This window comes from Syngnathus floridae, chromosome 8 (genome assembly GCF_059516105.1).
Source record: "Syngnathus floridae isolate MCC-2025c chromosome 8, RoL_Sflo_1.0, whole genome shotgun sequence".
Lineage (NCBI taxonomy): Eukaryota > Metazoa > Chordata > Actinopteri > Syngnathiformes > Syngnathidae > Syngnathus > Syngnathus floridae.
Genome location: NC_142420.1, coordinates 10,803,553 through 10,826,483, shown reverse-complemented (window position 1 = coordinate 10,826,483; position 22,931 = coordinate 10,803,553). Strand labels below are relative to the sequence as shown.

General features: G+C 42.1%; 1 protein-coding gene across 1 annotated transcript in view; it reads right to left on the bottom strand.

Annotated features, from left to right (window-relative positions):
• Positions 1-22,931, bottom strand: part of fign (fidgetin) — a 47,036-nt gene extending 24,105 nt beyond the window's left edge. The window contains exons 1-5 of the mRNA XM_088383138.1: positions 22,500-22,931; positions 22,008-22,165; positions 11,365-11,471; positions 1,139-1,379; positions 314-451 (exon numbers count right to left, since the gene is read on the bottom strand). Of these exons, the coding sequence (XP_088239264.1) occupies positions 314-338 (25 nt within the window). The 5' untranslated portion in view covers positions 339-451; positions 1,139-1,379; positions 11,365-11,471; positions 22,008-22,165; positions 22,500-22,931. The remainder of the gene's footprint in view (positions 1-313; positions 452-1,138; positions 1,380-11,364; positions 11,472-22,007; positions 22,166-22,499) is intronic.

Genomic DNA, 22,931 nt, shown 5'->3' with positions numbered 1-22,931 from the left:
GCCAGCAAAAAAATGAGAGGAAACCTTGAATTGCGGCAATTGCAGGAATATAATTAAAGGTGGTTCTACTCCTCTAGTCTTCCTAATGAGCTGTACTGAGGACCTAATTGATAGTGTCACATCTATTGATTAGAAATGGAACATGACTTTAAACAAAGGTCTTAACTGTCACATACTGTACATTAGGAAAAAATAATAATATGTGTATGGGGGGGACTTTGCATGCACATAGACAAAAGCAAGCTTTTCTCATGGCTATTAAAAGGCACAGCAGAGATAAATTAATGTTAATATCAAAAAAAGGGGGACATACCATAAAAGCTGGTGCTCGTAATCATGTCTTCACGCCCGGGAAGAAGAAGAGAAGGAAGACAACAGATTCGCAACGTTCACCAGGTGGAATTCCAACGGCTTGCTTCTCATTGCAGCCACGCGAGATCTCCTTTCACAACTTTCACACAAACACACACACAAATGATTTTTTTTTTTTTTTAACGCACGGCTCCGTGTTGTGTCCACGCAAATCCCCGCGCATGCATGCAAGGAGGAAGAGGAGGACAACGAGGATGTATTTGGGAGGGGGAAAAAAAGGGCTGCACAGGAGTGTGACACTTCTTGCAATTGCCTGATGAGACACACTGACGATGACATGGACACACATACACACACACGTTGCTCATGCCGCCCATTCGAGGAAGAGCGAACCCCCTCCTCCTCTTCCTCCTCCCCTTTACTTTTGGAAATAGATTACTTGCAAAACAGTTGATGTAGCGAGTCTTGCTTGTGAATGCGTCAAGTTTTTCCGCCCGCTTGCTTTCTAATCAACGTGCACAAACTTGTTTCAACTTATTCAAATCGTGCGTCATTATCCCGCAGCGCGTCGTCTTGTCACGCGTGTTTGGAGGCGATGGAGCTGCATAGACGCATTCGAATAGACGGCAACAGTGAGAGGAGACTCGCGTAGAGCGTGTAGTCACATTTTTTTATTTTTATATATATATATATATATATATATATATATATATATATATATATATATATATATATATATATATATATATTTGTGTGTGTGTATATATATATTAAAAATAAATAAATAAAATGAATATCACGGAAGGAGGATGCATGCAAGGCTTACCTGTGTAGGTGACAGGACGGCTGCAGGCTTTCATGCGAGCATCGATCCGAGTGCGGCGGTGTGCAGGCTGTTGCGGGGCGTTAAAGACTGCCGGAGCCGCGGCTCGACAGCGGAGAGCATTCCAAGTTGCTGCTGCGAGCGAGACTGACCACTGCCTCTGCCATGTTGGAATTCCAAGCCCTTGGACAGCTGCTCGGCCGACTGGAGGGGAGGCAGGCGCGCTGCGCACTGCGCATGATCCCTGCAGGAGAGAGCCAAATTCAAAGGAGAGCTCCTAATGAGCTGACTGCGCGTTCACGAGGAGCCTCGACTATGACAACACTTGGCCTGAAAGGCATTTTCACGTCTTCATAATCTAATGACAGCAGTTTGCGTTGCGGTGAACGCATCACTAGTTTTGCGTCAGATGCACAATATGCGTTTATGGATGTCAGAACAAAGTAAAGCCTGTAATAAAGTTGTTCCCCTTTTACAGCCCATAATCAATTCAGAAATATTTGCGTGTGCAACATTCTAATAAATTTATGTAAATAAGCAAAGTCATGAATGTGACCTGTAGAGTTCAATGAAAAAAAACAACGGCAAAATTAAAAAAAAAAAAAAAGGGAGGGGGGGGACGTAATATAGTGATGTACATTCCAGTTCTTATAAATGAACTGAATCTTTAGAATCGTTTCACTCAAAAGATTTGTTCAAAAGAATCGTTCACCGAATCGTTCGCTACACTTATTTAGATTTATTTATTTTTTATTTATTTACCTCATGTCGTGTATCTATTGAAGTGTCCATGAGGTGTACCTAATAACAGGCCACTTCATTAGCGAAAGTGAAAAGTGCCACACCCGCCCTCACCCCCACCTCCTGATTGGCTGGTTGATCTGTGACGTCATTCAGACACTCCATTAGGTACACCGCCATTTTCAGGTGTACCTAATCACAGGCCACTTCATTAGGGAAATATCATGGTCAAAGGTCACAGGTGTCAAGCTCTAGTACTTGGGGCCGCATTCCAACATGTTTTCCAAGATTCCCTTGTTAAGTGGACCTGCGTGAAAAGTTTTGGCTCCTGCAGAACGTGAAAATGAACAAAATCTTTTCATGCAGGTGTGTTTAACGAGGGTAACTTGGAAAACATATTGGAACGCGGCCCCTCGAGGACACCCCTGGTTGTAGTGAAAAGTGCCACACCCGCCCTCATCCCCACTTTCTGATTGGCTGTTTGATCTATGACGTCACACGGACACTCCATTAGGTACACCGCCATTTTCAAGTGTACCTAATAACAGGCCACTTTATTAGGGAAATATCATGGTCAAAGGTCACAGGTGTCAAGCTCTAGTCCTTGGGGCCGCATTCCAACGTGTTTTCCAAGATTCCCTCGTTAAGTGCACCTGCGTGAAAAGTTTTAGCTCCTGCAGAACGTGAAAATGAACAAAATCTTTTCACGCAGGTGTGTTTACCAAGGGTAACTTGGAAAACATATTGGAACGCGGCCCCTTGAGGACTGGAGGTCGACACCCCTGGTTTAAGTGAAAAGTGCCACACTCGCCCCCACCCCCACTTTCTGATTGGCTGTTTGATCTGTGACGTCACACGGAAACTCCATTAGGTACACCGCCATTTTCAGGTGTGCCTAATAACAGGCCACTTCATTAGGGAAAAATCATGGCCAAAGCTTAAGTGAAAGTGAAAAGTGCCACACCCGTCCTCACCCCCACTTTCTGATCCCTTCATGCAATAAAGTTAGCCGTTAGCTTGGAGAAAATGTACATAAAAGAAGAGGTGTTTCAGTTAGTGGTTCTTTCTTTCCTTGGCAAACCGTAAATCGGCATTCTGGCTTACATAGTTCACGCCAGGAGGGAAACGCAACACGTTTACTGACTGATCCGTTGATGCACGGGAAGGCAGTTCACCCATTGACTCGTTCGCGAACGAGAAAGTCAAGATTCGTTCCCTCACCGATCCGTTCTCGCGATGATCTGAAAATGCAAATCACTCACTTGCTGACTCATTCACTCACAGATCCGTTCAGTTGGGGAACGGGAAATGCAATTCACGCCGTGTTCGTGAAAGGGAAGTGATGTCATTTTCTTCTTCGTTTTGTTTTACGGCGAGGTGGCACCAGCTTCAATGCGCATTACCGACACCTACTGGTTGAAGTCATATGAACTGAAAAAAGAACGAATCACTTTAGGAAGTGATTCGTTCACTCTCGTTCACTGGGAAAAAAAGCCGTCTTTTTGAAGGAATCGTTTACTCATGAGCCAACACTAACGTAATGAGTTTTACTTCCGGTTCAAGTCACTGGCCGTGTCTGGCTGTGTCCTTTGTCTTTCGGAATCACAGTTAGTAGCCTTGTGTAATACTAAAAAATAGGACCAAGTGTTTAAAAAGATTGACAAGCGACTCCTCAACTGCAGCAAATGGCTTCATTTTACTTATTATGCTGGATGTGGAAGCCGAACTTACCACGTTATAATGAGATATTGAACTTTTTTTTCTTCTTCTTCTTTCAGTGTAGCAGCAATATATTTCCATAAAATCCATTGTTGGATCCGCAACATGCATAACACATTCCCACTACAACTGAAAATAGTCCTGAAATCTATTTTTAATACACCCTGCACAGATAGGTGGCCGCAATTTTACATATATGACTCCACGGCCCTGTATTATTATTCAATATTTATTTCACTCCAGCATCAGAATGGGGCATTGCGCTGCCCGCACCTCTTCATTATGAGTCGGTGGCCTTGGCAAGGGGGAGGTAATCTCTTCTCCTTTGGGGAAGCAATGCGGGGGAGACCCTGGTCGGACACATGATATGAGCGCGGGCACCAAAAGTCCCATTATGCCTTCTCATATCCATAGCCAAGGCCCTAAGAGTGATGCATTGATTCAACCTCCACCACTCCCCTGACTGCACCATGCTAATTCAAACTCGATGAGGTCTTGGGAGAAATCCGACCCGGGAGGCGGGCTGCCGCCGCGACTGCGGCCACTCCAGACAAAGAGCAGTCCAGATTGCAGATTGTGTTTTTATTAAAAGCTTGTGCGTGATGCCACAGACTTGGCGGGATGTTTTGATGTCGGTCAGAGCAGCGGTGGATTGCGGAATAATGACATTGCGCGTGAATCTGCCGTGCAATAACGGCCCGAGCGAATGTCCGCATGCACGGAAGAGAGCAGTCTGTGGAGGTCATGGTGAAAAACAACAGCGGTGCATTTCCAGGTGTAGCCGCGGCCATTGTCTGCTGCCTCATATGGGCATGTTGAGACGATGCCTTTGTCCTTGTGTCAGCAGGCAGGACGTTGGAAATTATTTTGCTCAGCTGCCTCCTTGAACCCTCGCTACGGCACGTCAACGCGCACATCACGCCGACACCCGCGCATACGGCTTTCAAGATCACAGTTCATGTCCGTCACAGGGCTGGAATCCTCAAAGCTTGACGATTTGAAGGAAAGGATGTTGTTGTTGTTGTTGTTGTTTTGGAGGATCAATGATGCCAATCTGAGCCATGTCAAAATTGATCGATCGAGTGAGTAGCGTTCGGCGTTTCATAACATTTCATTTAAAGGATGGCTACAATAATCGATTAGTTGATTAAGTGACCGTTAAGAATGACGTTAATTGTGTGGAAGTGATGCTCCTCATCTGACCAATGAGTCAATCTAACCCTTACTTGGAGATTGTTGTTTTAAACATCAAATTTCAGAAATAGTATCAGAAACAAACCAATACGGCCTCATTTCAATGTATCGAGTCCTCCCAATGACTGCCGATACTCCTCACGAATACCAGCCATCGACGCCATGTTGCGACTGTTCTAGTATCAGAAAGGAAACGACATGCATGACTGACAGAAACTAAGTGCGTAATCTCTAAATCTCTAAGGTTTATATTAACGCTTAGCGTGCATTATTAGCATGTTGCTAACACAAAATGCCATTTGCAGACTCAATTTGGATGATGTGACGACTTCTTTATTTCACGATTATGCTTTATACATTAACCTGCTGTCACCAACTGAGACATGCAGTCCATCGATAAATTCTACTTTTTCTTTTGAATGAAGGTCAGGCTACCTAGCGCTTTTTTACTTTGTCGTTTGAATCATATAAAGTGCTAGACACCTGTTACCTGCTTTTTTTTGTACGTTTACATTTTGTGATATGAATGGATGCTTGCATTATATCTTGAATCAATTTGAGTTTCTTCCTATTTCCCCCTCACACATCCACTCCCCTCATGTTTTCCCAAATACTCCGCAAATAAAGATAATCCCAAATCCGAACGAGACGCTACGATTTAGTCCTTAAGCACTCATTCCTCCCATTATTTCAAAGACACGTTTTCCTAGCGCCCATCGAGCAGGACTTGAAGTCTTAATCGGGCCGAGCTTTGCAGTGAATAGAGCCCACAGAGGATAAGCTCCTAAATCTGGCAATAAAAGCAATGTGATTTACAGTAAATTCCACAAGGCTGACAGTGCCACAGCTGAGGGCATAAACATTCCTTTCAGCGCTGTGCCTCAATTGCGTCCGCCGTGAACTACAATCACGCAGGAGCGGCGCTCGCCGCCGCTGACTTTGATAAATCGCCAGGAAGTCTTACCAGTGGCACAAAACTACAAGTTGTTCGCTCGCATTTCTGCATTCTTTTTTTTTTTAAGCGCACGTGCCAGTGCGCTCATCTGTCATTGATTGATTAGCTACGGCCGAATCTCATTTTGACTCGAGTGTATTATTTATAGGAGCTCTATCTGAAGAAGTAAGGTGTTTTTTGTTTTTTTTGTGAATCCCTTTGCCTATTTACCTGCCGCACAGGACTGTGATTCCATTCCATTACTTGACCCGAGTGCCAGAAAACGAGATTAGAAGTGGCAAGCTTTTTGGGGGGGATTTCACTTCCTAAATGCAACAATGTGGAACAATTTTACTTGCAGCTTCAAAATAATTTTGGTGTCCACTAGCACCTTCCATGAAAAGTCTAATTCAAAGTAATATCACAGTCTGGAAGGCATTACTTGTAATTATTTCATTTCATGAAAAGTGTATTGAAATGAGCAAAAAGCAAGAGGTTGCGCTGTATTCAGAAAGTGAATGTCTGCAATCATTAAAACATCTATTTTGAATGCGATAGAATTGGTTGACAAATCAATAGGGGGAAAAAGTGGTTGTATCGATTAGTCTTTTCACGAGATCCATTTTAATTAAAACGTAAGAGAGTGCATGGCACTGATAGCAAAAGTGTTCTTTGAATTTTTGAAAAAGGGAGAAGGCGTGCTCGCATTGAATTACACCTTGAATACTAAATTAAAGCTGGGCGATGCATTTTGCTAATAAATAATAATTTAGTAATGTATTTTCCCCCCCAAAAAAGGTGCGAATATGAACAAGCGTGCATGCATTTTAATGGCGGCACTTAAATGGTAATTATTCCACTCAGCCTCAAACGTAGGTAACAAATGGAATTCAATCAGTGTCCGTGCATAATGATGGTCATTAGCAGAAGGAAAATAATAATGACATCCTCTCTGCATTAAACCTGGAGACACTTTACACAATGATCCTGCCGCGGTTATTGATCTCCATGGAGATCAGCAATTGTCACTTTTCAGCATTATGCCTGAATGTTAAATACAGCTCATTTTGTTTTCCCGCAAACCGTTTCAGCCAACAGCAAATGTTTCATTTAATTTACTTCCCTACTTGAAATCCTCGCTCTCATTTGACACAATTTAATTTGGTACTGCAGTTCAGATCTTTTTTTTTTTTTACCCCACTTTTGTAAAAAAAAAAAAAAAAAAAAAAAAAATCACACAATGTTGCCTCCCCCAAATAGTTCAATCAACACTCATTTGCTAACTAAGGCTCAAGGCTTTTTTTGTTTTACACCTGTGCCAAATTTTTAAACGCAAAACTCAAATCCATTTTCATTAACCCGTATGACTTCATTTCCAGATTTTACGCCGCTCATGTTTTGTTGATTATCCTAACAGTTGCTTACACTTATTATACACACACACACACACACGAGACGCCGGTATGAATTGAGGCTTCTCCGAGACAGCCACTTGGTCGAATAATTAAATAAGATCTCCAATCAAATGATCCATGATTTGCATGCCGTCTGTTGCCAACCAGCTCCCATCTGTTTGGCTCCGAGAGCTCTGACACTCTTGCTCTTGCGAGTGAGACAGCAATAACGTAATTGTGGATGTGACAGCTACACCAGATGATGCAGGGACTGTTCAAAAGTCTGGTCCAAGACATACTGTACAAGCTTCGTGTCATATGGTCGGCAAGCATGAAACAGAAAATAAAATAAAAATAATAATTAAATATAAATAATTAAATACATGAATAAATAAATACATTCTGTAACAACAAACTGTTTCTTTCTGCGCACGCATGTGACATCAACTGGAGCTGGAGTCGCTTTGCGATACAAAGTTACTGTAAATAATTGAATAGTAGGAAAGCAAGCATGGAAGGGGGGAGGGTGGGAGTGAAGGACAATAGTACTTGTGCCAGCTTGGCCGGGCGCCAGCGGGCAACGCAGGCGCAACTCAAGGCTGAGTCGGTCGAGACAGGCGTCCCCACTTTGATGGGTCTGTCGTGGCGGGCGGGCGGGGTCTGCCGTCAGTGAGGGTTCAGGTGTTCTCCATCAATACATGCAGCTCGCCCGTGTCAGGGTGAGCCTTAATGAGATCCGCTACAAGGGCCGCATCAAAAATAATAATAGAGAGAAGCCCGTCTATTGGCAGAGCCAACCTGACGGTGAATAATCGAAGCTTCCCTAAAAGTGATGAATAAGTGCCTATATTAATAAAGTTGAGCTGTATTTTTCACTTCAGGAGAAGTAGAAAAATTGAGAGAACTTGGCAAATGGCCAAACTGCATTTCCCTTCGCACTACAAACTTCAGATAACTTTTTTTTTTTTTTTTTAAGTGAAATTTCTCAAGTAACATTGTATGGAGCTCAGCTTTGTCGCACACTTTGAATATAGTTTGCAGTCCGAGCAGCAGGAGAACACATGCAGACAAACCCACACGAGTTGCAACTGCGTCCGGTAAAAGTATAGAAAAGTTGTCAGTGATTTTTTTTTAATTGCTGTGTTTTGGTTTCAATTCATTTGAATGGGGTAGATGGGTCTAATATATAAACAAGTGGGCAAGCGAAGCCGATTGCTGGAATCCTCGACAAGTCTCTTAAGATCCCTTCACGACCGACCAACATAAGGAAATCAAATGGCGCCACAATTGAAGTCATTTTGCCAGGCTTTCGCCTTCCCAATGAGCGTCAAGACTTCCTGATCGTCGGTAATCCGCAGCTTTGGCACACATGCGAATCACTGAGAGCGATGGAGTCCCTTCTGTTTACTCACTCCAAAGCAAATGATCTTTCACAAGGAGACCACTTGAGTTGTGAAATGGAATTTGCCGGGGTGTTCTATTCCAAGTCTATTTCTCCCTTGGCTTTACCAATTCCCAAACCGGGTTCAGTCGCTCACAGATAATGTCTGAGTATTGAGCCGGGCTCCTCTGCTGTTTTAATGGCTCAAGGGAAAAGGCATTTGACACAAGTGTGGACCACAAAAAAAAAAATGCCTCACCACATACACACAATCCCATTTCTATTTAGTCAACACAATATATTAGAGTAAAAGACTCCTTTTATCTCAGTGTGCTTTTCATTTAACATAATTGTACTAACACGGTCATATAAACTAAAGCGCAGATAGTTTATAGCGGGTGGTTTGATTGTAAAAATACGTATCATCTACTTCATAAAACAGCAACTTAGTCACATGTTGGAATTACAAGGGAATAAAGTATCTGATGGCTTTATCTCCTTAGCGGGTGACAGTGTTACGGCTTTGCTTGCTAGTTATGATAAATGCTTGTTGTAGGAGGGCCGCATTTACTTTGTAGAGTCATTATGAGAATATTATGTATGAGAAAACAGCCATTAATATTCATTATAATTGCAAACCGTCGAGCTGAATGCTGATGGGCTCAGATACCGACACAGAATGACTTTTTTTTTTCCGTCTGTCCATATAGTCTTCGTTGGATCTATACGAGCGGAAAAGTCAAGGCGACAGACAGTAAGGGGAAATTAGTGATATGGAAATGCGCTATTTATTAGCTGTGCAAACAAATAAAAAGAATTCAAAATAGCGGAAACGCAAACACGGAAAATGCGATAAGTTTTAGTTTTCCGGTCCTCGGTAAAAGCATGTTTGATTATTTGCCGCCTTTTTGTCGAGTCGGCTTCATAAGCTGCACTTTAAGGATAAACTGTTCTTATTCCATTACATAAGAGCCCCGATTTTGTTGGTGTCTGGTAATTGGAGCTATTGTGAAAGGAAGGATCACTGATACATTTCCCAGTCTACGTGTGAATGAGGCTGTAAAGGTCAGAGTCTGTTCTAGCCTCCATCCCCCAAGGGCCCTCAGCAGTAAGGGCCAGAGAACACCACAAACAATTAAACGTGTTGATCCTCGGCGTAGAGCAGCCGGACTCTTGTCTGCTGGTCAAGTTTTTTTTTTTTTTTTTTGCCGGGCGAGCCGCTGTTGGTCACTCTTCACAGCAATAATCTGTAGGTCTGAGCAATCAATACTAGCGCGACAGCCTCAGCCTCCATTAGCGCAGACATCCCTGGAGTGCATGATGTATTCAAGCTCATGCACACATTCACACGGGAGGGCACCAAAACGTGGAAGGCGAATAAATCGACACATTAAATACTCCAAATGTACTCACAAAACATATTGTGATTAAAAGGAACCGTATGTCGTAATTACGCCAACAAAAAAAGCAATGTGATAAATAAAATTGGCCATTTACAATAAGATACTTTAGTGCTACTGTAGCTAGCCAAAACGCTTCTGTGTTAGCATCAGCGCTAATGTCAGTGTTAAAAAATGCTTAGCATCATAGAAAAAGAGCAGCACAGTGAATTGGAGCATTAAATTATAATTTTTACATATATTGTTTACAATCTCAATAAATATTTTATCACTATGTTTTTATAAATCACAATATGGTGGATTAGGCCTACTATTTTGAGTTTTTTTTTTGTAGGGAGGGCTGGAATGGAATAATCCCATTTTCATTCTTTTCAATGTAAAAAGGTGATTTGTGCTAAGCGTTACTCTGCTCATCCGTACATAAATAACGTGTGATAGTGGTGGAAAATGGATTCCATTATACGCATGTGTGTTTTTTTGTTCTTCGCCACTGTAACGTGCATATTTTTCCACTATGAAATGAATAAAGCGTGATCTTTTCTATCAAACATGACTGAATGCTTCCATGTATTTTTTTTCTCCCTTTCCAATAGAAACTTGTCTTGACCTACTGTCAACTGTCATATTGGATTTTCTGTTCCATATATAGATGAATGAAGCTAAATAAAGACGGGCCATTATCATATTATCCTGTGTTTAAGTGGAACATTCATCACTAGTTTGTTTTGGTATTACTTGTAAGGCCACGCATGACTGTCGCTAAAGTTCCTCCTCTTTTGGTATTTGAGTAGGGCTTAAAAACGACTAGATTGATAAAAGGAGAGCCATTGTAAATATGAAAAGAACTCAAGGTTGGCGTAGAAGGCGCTGCTTTTCTTTGACATTGTCATCATCACAAACTTTATATTGAAAAGTGGGGAGCTGAATGGCGCCATGAGGGTGTGCAGGATACACGTCGCCGTACATGGCCATATTTTTTGCAACAAGCGGAAAACCGCTAACGCTTCTGCGTGGTTAAATCACAACCCGTAATATTTCACATGACCTGCACTAATATCTTACGCAATGTATGAAACCGGCGTCAACAAATAGGTGAGACAATATAGTACTTTTCATTTTGCTTCCCTTCCAAGTTGAGGTGCTTTAAATTGTCCGTGACCTTCCTATACAGCAATTAGCTGATGAGTTTCATCCTACGGCTGATCAGTATCATTAGGTTGCAATCACCGCAAACACGGGGAAGCTTCTCAGAACAGGATCTAGTTTGATGTTCAAGCACCCTTACCTTATTGGACAAATTACAATAATCAAAAAGGTTTTTAACGAATATCGCACGACAATTTTCAGAACTCTGAAATGGTAAAAGAGCATTTAGGAGTTGGAAAACACTCAACTCATTTACACTTTTTTTTTGGTGACAAAAAAATCAATCATTCATAATCGTTTTAAAGCGTCACATTTGTTACCTTGTCATACTTGAATTCTGATGACGGTGCTCAGCGATGGTGTTCCACAGGGATAAATTTTGGGGCCCTTGCTGTTTTCATTGGATTTGCTGCCCCGAGGTGCTATCCTACAAAAACAAGGCATTTCCTTCCACTGTTATGCGAATGACAGTCAAATCCATTTCCCGCTGAGCAAAGATCATGCGTTCTCCTTAAGACCACTCATGTCCTGCCTTTTCCGTTGCCAGTTCTTCCGTCTGGAATGACCTCGCCTTAAATGTAATGCATGCCCTCTTTCCTCTGTCCAGTTTTATAACTCATTTGAAGACCCAACTAAAAGCCTCCAGTTGCTCAAATCGTAACAAGCAGAATGTGTAGTTGGCTGCATACTGCAGGGAGGGGAGTGGGTTAGGTTAAAATTTTTGTTATTCTGCTAGGAAGTGCACTCTGTCTCACTCCTAGGAAAGTGGAAATCTCTCCAAGTCACTGCTGACCCACGGCTGAAATTAGCAGTCTGACACCGGGAAGCCATTCTTGCCAATCATCTGCCAATCACTGGCAACCAACCAAGTATGCATTGCAAAGTTTTGAAAGAAATCCAATTAATTGCTAATGAGCCTTTCTAAGATACATTCCAACTTTGCTCCAGAATACAATCACTCACTGTAAGTCAAAGCCCATCTATTTTAAAATACAACAATCCAGCTAATGAATTAATAAAATGATAAAAAATCATATTTTTTGACATATACCCTCAGCCTCAGTATTTTTAGAGTTTGACAAACAACAGGGTGCTCTCATTACCGAGCACAACAACATTACTCCTATTGTTTGTGCAGTTATAACGTCTTTGCTGAAGGGAGCGATTGGGCAGGAGAATTCTGTCGCTAATAGATTTTGTGCAGACATATTTTCATGCTGCTGGTATCAGACGGTGACACGTGCGTAACCCCGGTCTCCAGCCCGGTCCACTTAGGGGCAACTCTATTGGGGGGTGTCGGCGCTAAACAACCCTGCTGTGGTATTTTTCCAGCAAGCGAGACTGTCATTACTGCGTTACCATGGAAAAGATGTGTGGCAAATACCGTTTTAACAAGGGTGTTTAGCTCAGAACGCCTCAAAATGGGCTAACTGGGCCTTTCTCCATGGCTGGTGTAATGAATTCCATATTGTCTCCTTTCCACAGCATATAGGACATATCTAATTGTCGTCACGATGTGGCGACAGGCAGAAGCTAATGGACAAAGTGCGTCACGTCCACCCACTGTACTCCCCGGCCCGGGTTATGTTCTTCTTTTAAAACGGCAATTATCGGGCGATTAGCACGTAGATTCTGCCGCAACAGGGTGTGCTGTGAAAACGCATGTTGTTTCCAAAGGCACTTGGCCGGTTACCATCTCTCAAGGTGACAGAAATATTGCCGATCTTGCACGACAGTGAAGGGCGCCGGACAGGCCGGCCCGAGCTGTGTGTGGCTTATGAATGTGAAAGTCACTGCAGTTTGGCCTTCCTCTCTGTTTTTACTGCCCCACGCCAGCGGATCAGCTTTACTCAGCAGATTCCTCTCCGGTGGGAAACAGGCGGCTGAAGGTGGCGGAAAACACTCTCACGTGGCTAAATCCCTACTGTCCTAATGTTAATTATTGATCAGTTGATCAAGAGAGATGAAGAGGGTTTTTTTTTCCCCTTTTTTTTTTGAAGCGAGAGCTCTGACTTGTCTTGTGAGAGCTGCCAAAAGATCAATACTTTCAATCATGCCAGAGAGTTCTTGTGTCAGTCACGCTGAGTAAGGTGATTACAATTGAGTCTTAAGACAATGAAGAACTTCACGGGAGCTTCCTCAGGCACACTCAGCCTCCTCTCAGGGAGCCTGATCAAGTCAAAGCGGCTAAATAGACCCGCAAAGCACTTATGCGCCTACCCTGAGAGGCTGACACCGCTGAGCTTCGGCCAAACTCGCTGGTTCAAGCCTGTGTGCAAACACAACTTGAACTAGATGTGGGTCAGTATCGCAATGATGTACCATTATGAAAATGCAGCGGAATGTTGAAGCTCTAAGGGTAAGGGCGTACATAGAAGTCTCAAAAAATGCATTCCAATTTTGGTAATCGATTAATCATTTTGAAATCTAGTCAAACTTCAATTTGTCCAAATTAGCTTCTCAACAATAAAATAGATTTTGGCCGTTCTCATTAAAGTCAATTTCTTTAGATTTTTTTTCCAAAATAAGGCATTTGCAATTCATCGATTAATCGACAAAATAATCGTCAGATTTGTGGCTTCTTAAACTAAAGGCTAACTGCAGCTCTAATTGAGTCCTAACAAAGCACGGCATTTCTTACATTGGAGCGAATGTCGCAGTTGAAGTCAAAATAAAGCAACTACCAGCAATACTAACAGCAGTGAGCGGTTGTCTCAAATACACTAATAGCTTTGTGTTGAGCTGGGTTCTGTCTCTTTCCCGTTGCCGGATGCGTGACACCAGCCTTTCACGGAGCAGGTGACTTGTTAGTACTCTAAGCAACAACGGGAACAGATGTGTCCCTGACAGTGGATGGATGGTCAGGGTCCATCTGGTCAGTGCAGCCCTGGACAGGAATGATGAATACAGCTTCATCAGTGAATAGCTGTCATCAATCGCAGGACGTGGCGATGGCCAGTGACAGCCGCGCGCCGGCGCCGGGCCCCAGGTGTGGCCGAGAGAGAGCCGGCGGGCTCCGGAATGCAGGTCAATCAGCCGAGTCCGAGCCAATGTTATAGATTGCAATGTAAACTGAATGCATTACAAAGCGAGCCGAGAGCATTCCTTTGTATGGGCGGCGGGCGGGCGGACTCGTTCTTTGACAGAAGCGCGGATTCCGTCTTAGATTTATTTCAATGCGGGGGCTGTTAGCGGGCCCTGCGCGCTAAGGACGAGCACCGGGCGTCTAGACAAGTCATGGCTCCACATTGTCTTCCCCGGCGGTCCCAAATGAAATGTGCTGCATCCTTGTCTGCCTCGGTGCATAGACATGAAGAGGTACTAAAACAGCGACCTTGCACAGCGCCATTCTGAATATGTTATGGCCCCCGCTTTCCTTGAACTGTCACAACTTTAAATCGACCACTTCTAATGGTTTCATACACGCCGCGCTTATCTTTATGCAGGACGGCCCACCTGGCTCTTAGCCTTGAAGGAATGCTATATTAACACACTGTACATACTTCCCAATCTTGTCCAAAACAGACAAATAGCCTAAATGATTGCAAATATCGTCTAACCATACGGCCGCCAAACCTTGCGATGGGTGTGTTGTATGCCCTCGATGTCAATGAGAGGAAGAAAAAAAAAAAATGCACTGAAATTCTGCCAGGAAGCTAAACAGCTAAAAATGCGGAAAAAGGGAATGGCAATCCGATCGGAATCTTTAAATCAATCTCAATCAAGATGCACCTGTAGGTCAGCGTGAGTGTGTAAAGGAGTTACAATGCCAGTTATGTTGATGTGGCGCCGTGTGACGTTTCCCTTTTAATGGGTTTGCGAGAGGGTTGCCGCTGTTTACATTAAGCACCACTACTGACTCTAATTAGAGTTAATTGCACAAGCATTTGTAGGAAGTGCTCGCCAATGACAAGGAATACCAATTTACACGTGTTTACAAATACAACGGATGGAATTAAGGAATAGATTCGGCACTGCCATTGTCAGATTGGTTGCATTTGGTGAGTGAATGCATTGATACAAGATGCAGTGCAAATTTTAACTGTACATTGAATACATATTGGTACACCTACACAGATTTGAATGACATCCAACTCGAGAGCTGCACACTTAACAGAGTTGAAAAGGTAGCCTGGAGCTCCACCAAGGTTGAACTGCGAACAAAAATGCTCACTTCCTGGTTCGGGCAAAGGTGTTTTTGCAAATGGTCTTTAATTCTTGGTTCACGGCTCCATAAAAAAAAATATTGTTTTGTGATCAACATTTGCTCCTACTATGCTACTGTATTTTAATGTTGGCCATGGTTGCAGTATTTGTAGATAGAATTTTTTGGGGGGAGGTGGGACTAAGTGCAAGACGTTTGAGTTAATTGGTTAATTCATTTTCACTCTGTTGAAAAATAAAATAGACTGTGTTCATTGGGAATAAATGCAGATTTATTTACCCCAAATTTTCAAAATATTTCATAACTCACAATATTTTTACTCATGGTTATCATCGGTCAGAATCGGATATCGGCCCATCTCCATGTGCAAATGCGTTTACTCTTTTTCGAATATGCAATAAATAAATGGATGGTAACTGTGGCTCTCCTTTCCCACATTACGCTTTGTAAGTTGACTGTAAAACCTCATGCAAAGGGCCCAAGCATTAGAATGTGCGATGGGCAGAATAATGACAACTCAATATCTGACAGTTTGTGGCATGAGCTAACCTAATTACCATCACAGTGAGGATTAATGCAGCGGCCGTTTTTACCACTGTGCAACGAGAGGCTGTGGAAGTGGGCAGAGAGGCGGTTTTGTACATTTCTGCTGCCCTGTCGTTTTCTCTGCGGGGTGTCTCCTGGGAAAATCAAGGGAAGGGGGGGGGGGGGGGTCGCGGCCGTGGGGGAGGGGAGGGTGTTCTGGCTGCACACACACACACATGCAGCCATCACATCTCTAAAAGGCATCGCAATGTCGGCCCACTGATGCTGCTTATGTGTGATTAAGCATCTGCCTCCAAACAGCCCATACGTCTGATGACCCTGTTGGTGTGTATCTCGGCGGTGTTGTAGCACTATCTCTCTCTCTCTCTCCCTCTCTCTTTTTTCTGCAACCTTCACCCCACCCTCCCCCTCCACCACCATGTTTTCCCTCCGCACCCCTCCCAGATGCTACGGACGACTGTCTCAACAAGAATCGCTCCCGTGTAAGAGGCGAGGCATTGCTTTGTGAGGCTGCCTGAAACTGACATTAATCCACTTTTTCTTCAATAGACTGACAAGAGCATGGGATGGGAGGTGTCACACTTTTGACAGTGCGGAGGGGAAACTCGGGCTCTGACAGGCCTGCTAAAGCACCGCCGCAGCCTGTTACAGTCAGAGAAACACAAATTGGAGATCCAGGGGAGATGATCTGTAAAGAACGTACGCGCCCGTAGTGTTAAAGTACAGCTGACTCAGAGGGAAGGAAGAAATATAAACCAAAGCACTGGCCAAGTTGGCTGTGTGGAATATTCGTCTGACACGCTTTTTATGAAGAATGAGCGACAAAATTTCCATTACATTAATAAGAAAATATTTCTGATGATCAAGTAATTAAATTAAGTCATCATTATGAGCAAGAAGAAGACATTGCTGTAGCTTCTATGCTAATTCCCAATACTGGGTCAATGGTGGTTTGTATTTTATGTTAGCATTAAGGTAGCCGATTTTTTTTTTTTTTTTTGGATGACAGTGCATGGTTTGCGTAAACATTTTAATGTTTAAATATACAATGTTTATTCTTCTTCACTTATAAAGTAAACTTGGCACGGCGACTAAATCACTTGAAGCGAGCACACTCGGCCTCTCATTCGAAGAGCTGAGCAAGCAAGTCTCTTTTTACATTACAATAGCTTATAATTTTAGTAATCATTTCTTCTGCTGTTCTGAATACAATTAATACAATAAAATGTATTCTTCACTTATTGTTAAATGAGGCCCATTCTGTCATCCCAGCACAATTTCCAGAGTGGAGATTCCAAACGGTTGTGTTTATAATTATCCAATGAAGGATGCAAGACGGAGGAGGTAATGTGCTGTGTAATCGGAGGCCACTCAGCTGTTTGTCAAGTGAGTGCGCTTCACATCTTGACTGGCTTCAAACAAAAACTCTCCATCTTTCTGACATCGGCAGGAATGTTGAGTTTGACCAGGAGGCCTTTCCCGTATGTGGAGACGATTGCTTTATTAAGAGGAATGTGACCAGGTCACATGCAAAGCTGAATGACATGCTCTATACGAGCAATTTTCTTCAGACAAGCACATTATGCAGCAACATAACTCAATTTTCACAACACCTGTGCAGCTTGCCGGGTTGTAATGATGCAGGACTCCCGCTCTGCTTAAAGCCGCTCATTTACTTGATTACTGTACTTTGAAAGACATCATTTGATTACACACTCGTGGGCTACGACATTGGGTACGCCGGTTATCTAATCTAATAAACTACGCAAAAAATACGTGTACGTAAAAAACAATCATGCTTCGAGTTGCTAATAGTCTGAGTATGATTTTTAAATGGAATGTACCGCAGTAGATGTTGCTACTCGTGACGGAACGAGAGCAGCCAGGTATCGTGCTCAATTTTTTTTTCATTGTTTCAAGACAGAATAAATCGATAATTCTGCACAATCGACAAGATTCTGTGCCGAGACAGAGCACGCGGTTGTCTTCACTACAGGCTGTAGATGAAGGGTTGACACTATGTGTGGTGTCTGGGCTGATATGACATGATGGGATTAATTATTATTATTAATTGCCATTGTAGTTCTTAATTATTTGCTTTAGTTTCAGCTTTGCCCTGGGCGAACGGAGCAGCGACATTTTAAATGCCATTGATGATTTACTTACATTAAAAAAAGTTGAATTTCGTTTTTTTTTTATATCACCCAGTTTTATTTTTTTTTAATTATTATTATAATATTTATATTTACATTTATATTTATAAATATTTTTTTATAACGTTACCCAATTGTAAATATAAAAATGGAACTTTTTCTTAATTTCAATCACCAGCAACACAGAGAAGGTCCCTCGCTGCGTAAAGACCAACTAACACTGATGGGTAGAATCCGTTGAGTCATTTGGAGGCTTTGCTTATCTAATGTTGGGGTGATGGCAGATGCCTTCATCCTGCATCAAGTCACCCTCTGAGAACGAGTGGCCCGCAAGAGAGGACTACAGTAAAACCGACAATGGCAGCTCCTTTCTTTTTTTTCCCCCCGCCCAACATTTATAGCGCCCAGCAGGTGTCAGCCACAGCAGTCGCTCTGCCCCCAGTGACACCCCATGGCTGGCCATCTCTGACGCATGAAAGAGAAGCGAGGAGAGGGATAGAGGAGGGAAGGGGAGGGGAGAGGTGGAGCTGCCGCCTGGGATTAGGTACCTGAGTCTAATCTTGAGGGGCAGTGGGCTCCAGTGGCGGCAAAGTGTTTTCTGGGGGAATTTCTCGCCGTCTCCACCAGCTGATTATTTCCAGATTTTAGTTCTGCTTGAGCAGAGATGAGATCTGCGCAGTTTTGCCAGGCGTGGTTAAGACTTACACTCAAGATGAGTTGCAGGCAGGCGTTAGCGCTAGCTATTCTTAAAATGTTCACAGTGGAGAGGGTAAATGTGCTAAAGGGGGGGTTAAAAAAAAAAAACAAAGGCATTCAGTTCTGTATGCCTTCCCCCTTCCACTCGTGTCAGCACGGCTCTGTCTACTCTTGCTCATTAACCTTGCTTGTTCTTCCACTTCATAGAACTGCTAATATGTCCGCCACCCCCAACGCTTAGAAGTCTCGGGAATCCTTTGAATGAGGGTAATACATGCAGGCATTGAAATAGTGGCGAGATATTTGCCTCCACTCGAAATCCCCTACATATGAACCTACACTCGCTAACCATTACGTGAAGTACACCTACACAAGAGGTGTATAAATAAATCTGCTCAAGCTTCTTTATTTCTTCCGGGGAAATGGGAATATGGAAAAATAAAGAAATGTTCAAATGAGTCTTCTTGAATTGATTTAAAATATATATATTTTTTTAATAACGGCGTAAGTTTTGTTTTAATAGTAAGCAACTAACTTGTCAACTCAGAAATCGATAAAAAAAATGGACCTCACAGTTGCTGAGGGCTCAGGTAACAACCAATCATAGCTCATCTTGCAAATGTCACATGGCCAAACTCAACAGAAAACAGATGAGCTGTGATTGGTTGCTACTTGAGACCTGAGCAACTGTGATGTCATTTTCAGTCCACAGCCACTCTCCGAATGTGTGTTTAAAAATATTAAATGTATGTGTAAAATAATTTTAGAAATAAATTAACTTTTTACTGCTACATGAGTAGACTATAATTTGGATGTACATGCACAACCAATTAACCCATCCAGTCCTTTGCTAGAAACCAGTTTGAAACTGAAATAATGTAAAGAAATCCTCACTGGACAGTATATTACAACAAAAACGAAAAAAAAAATCACGCCATTGTGACCAAGTCTTAATAGTGTCATAATCAGAATGTTCCATCAATGGCGTTTTTCAACATATTAAACCAGATTCCACTCTACAAGGTTTAAAAAAAAAAATATTGTCCATACAAGTTGATTGCTAATCTCAAAGCTACAAAAGCATGCAAGTCTGAGTTACCATAGGAACTAGACTAACTACCATCACGTCCTGTTATTACAATTAACCCCTTTCACAACTATTTCTGATTGTCTTCTTTGACCATTATTTATATTACAATGTGTATATTTGAGTGAATTAAAATTGTAGATTCAACGTAGATTTTGCTCATCATGCAACCGCTTCAACTGATGAGCTTGCCTTTGGAAATGATTTCTTTTTTTTTGGGCCTTAATTATTACCATTACAATTATTTGTCTTGACACCTCACAAACCTTTTAGCACACATGCTTGTCCTCCAATTTGTGTCATTGTGAGCCAATCAGCCATCTAAGTTTAAGTTAATTACCAGCAAAGTCCAAATACCAATTCCGTGAGCTAAACTGACATGGACCTTTAATTAGTTTTTTTTTTTTTTTTTTTAAATGTCTTAATCACATCTTGAGCAACAGTGTTGAAGATGTGGAAATATGTAATGGCAACAGCCACTTGAAGGGGCTATTACTGTAACCATGACAACAAAGGAAAGGTCCTATAACTTTATTAAATTGGCAGTATTAATACAGCAATCCCTCACAGGCTAACAAAGGACATAGTAAATCACGCTAACTTTAACCAACCCACATTTGCGTCTGGTAAATTATGTTATCTCCCTTTGGGAATGAGTGCTTAAAGTAGATTGCATATAATATACATGTGCCGTACAATGAAATGTCTCGTTCTTTATGGACGTTTTAATCGCATTGTTTGTGGATGATTTTGACTAAGATCGCATATTTCAGTAGTGTTTTCATTTTCTTATCCTTTATTAATCAAATAAATTAATAAAAACATTTTTTTCTAAAACTTTGCAAGAGGGGATGTAAAAAGAAATCGGATCATGTGTTTGCAAAAGTGTGCGCACCTTCTCAGATTAATCAACCACATTCAAATGCATTTTTAAATGGGTGTCAGCACATATTTGCCACCTTTTGAAGCCGCCAATTAACCCCAAATATTATATCCAACCATCCATCCATCCATTTTCCGAACCGCTTAGTCCCCACGGGGGTCGCGGGTGTGCTGGAGCCTATCCCAGCCGTCAATTGGCAGTAGGCGGGGGACACCCTGAACCGGTTGCCAGCCAATCGCAGGGCACACAGAAACAAACAACCATTTGCACTCGCACTCACACCTAGGGACAATTTGGAGTGCTCAATCGGCCTACCAAGCATGTCTTTGGGATGTGGGAGGAAACCGGAGTGCCCAGAGAAAAGTATATATAAATTTGAACTATACAGAAATGCTTCCACAGCCCCAAAAGCAAGTTATTTTATGCATTATATAATTTTAATCATTGGATATGGTAATTTTACTCAGCAAATAACAGAATTGGTTTCAAAAATATTATTTTTACTCTTTTTTTTTCAGGCACTACTAATTTACAGTATTACTTACAAAGCGGCAGTACTAAAAACAAAACGCCGACATTTATTTTCCAACATTACTAAAGATTTAGGTCAAGATTCTCGCTTGATTTTTTTTCCTAAGACATTGTTTTGTCCTGTCTCCACACAATGGGCGCAATGTGTGACCACGGCTATTGTTCATTATGATCTGCTCAGTGAAACACATACGGCTAAGTGACTTGAGTGGGTGCTCAGACAAAAGAATCTAATTAGTGGGTGCAGAAAGACACAGGGGGAAATCAGAATGACCCTACAATCATAGGACAAATACGCCTCGTGAAGCTTCAATTCTCTCCTTCCTTAAGCATCAAGAGTATATCAAAGCTCTTTGTTGTCTCCATTCATCGCCATTTGATGGCATGCTCGACACTGTAAAACCCTCAGCGCTCGCTCTAATGATGACAAAAGAGGCCAACATGGCAGCCAGATCCAGGGGAATTTAACAAAATCCTCATTTAAAGGTCTAATAATTAAGATATTGATTAATTAGTACTACATTGATTTACAGTCACACTTTATCAAACCATGACGCTCTAATTACAGTGCCATTATGCCACAAGCTGACCTACTCCTTTTTTTGTCACATGTAATGAAAAAGCATTTCTTTAACAGCCTTTTAAATTTCTGACCTGTAAAATTTTAATGGGGACTACTGTGGGTGTTGAATGTGGATTGGCAGTAAAGTCATGGGTGGCTAATGTCTGCGAGGCTGGTTAAGTGGCTGTACACACACCGGGGGCTGAAGAACCTCTCGAGAGGGGATTGATCAGGATCGCTCTGCTTCAACAAATTAGTATCCGAAAAATACATTTTAACAAATGCCGGCTGGCTGTTGCCGTGTTTGCATTTCATAAGGGTAAAAACAGAAGTACTGTACCTGCAACATCATTTGAAGATGCATTGCTAGCAAAGTTATCTGCAACGCGCTGAGTGGCGGTTGGTTAATGAAGAGGTGTTGAACAGGAATTGAATATGAGGTTCCACTCCAGTGTCATAAAATGGCACTTGACGCACTCAGGAAAGCACATTTTCCTCCTGAAATTGCAATGGGGACACGAGAGTGTGGTGAAAACCATCAACATAGTTTTGCCTAAACATTGGAAAGGATCAGGGAGGTACAATGTGGGAATGTTGCACTTTACGTGGAGCCCCCTTGGCCTGCTAAGTATCAAGCTTGCTGCTGAAACAAAGAGACAACCTGACTTCTTTCTCAACATGGTGAGCAAATGCAAGAATAAATCACTGATGAAGTCAGAAAAATGATTGTTAATGCTGTTTATGTATTTCTGCTTCAGTCTGCTAGCCTAGCATAAGAGAGGAAAGCCAAACATAAAAGTCATTGGGGACTTCAACATTTCTCAGTACTCACCTTGAGATGTAACACGGTGCAAATGGGTCTTGTTAGGAATAATATACAACTGCCACCGTTTATTTTGAAACTAGGAGAATCATTAAAGTAGTTTGTGCTCAACTTACCAGGTGGACTTTTTCTTCAGTGGACGTCTGTAGGGGATATTTGACACTTCCGTTGTTCTAGGCGCCATCTAGCGGCAGGGATCGTGACTGCACTTATAATTGGGTCATTAGCAAGAGCAATAAATTAAGATTAGAAAAAAATGGTGCGATGTGAATTTAACATGTTGAAGTTAAAATGAAGGATATCTCAGTCCAAATTACTTTTTTAATGTTCTGAAACCTAGTCCATATCTAAGTCCAAATGACTTTTTTAATGTTCTGAAAATCCATTTTTTGTTGTTTGTTTCCATCAATGTCAAGTCTTTGTGAGGTGCAAAATCATTCA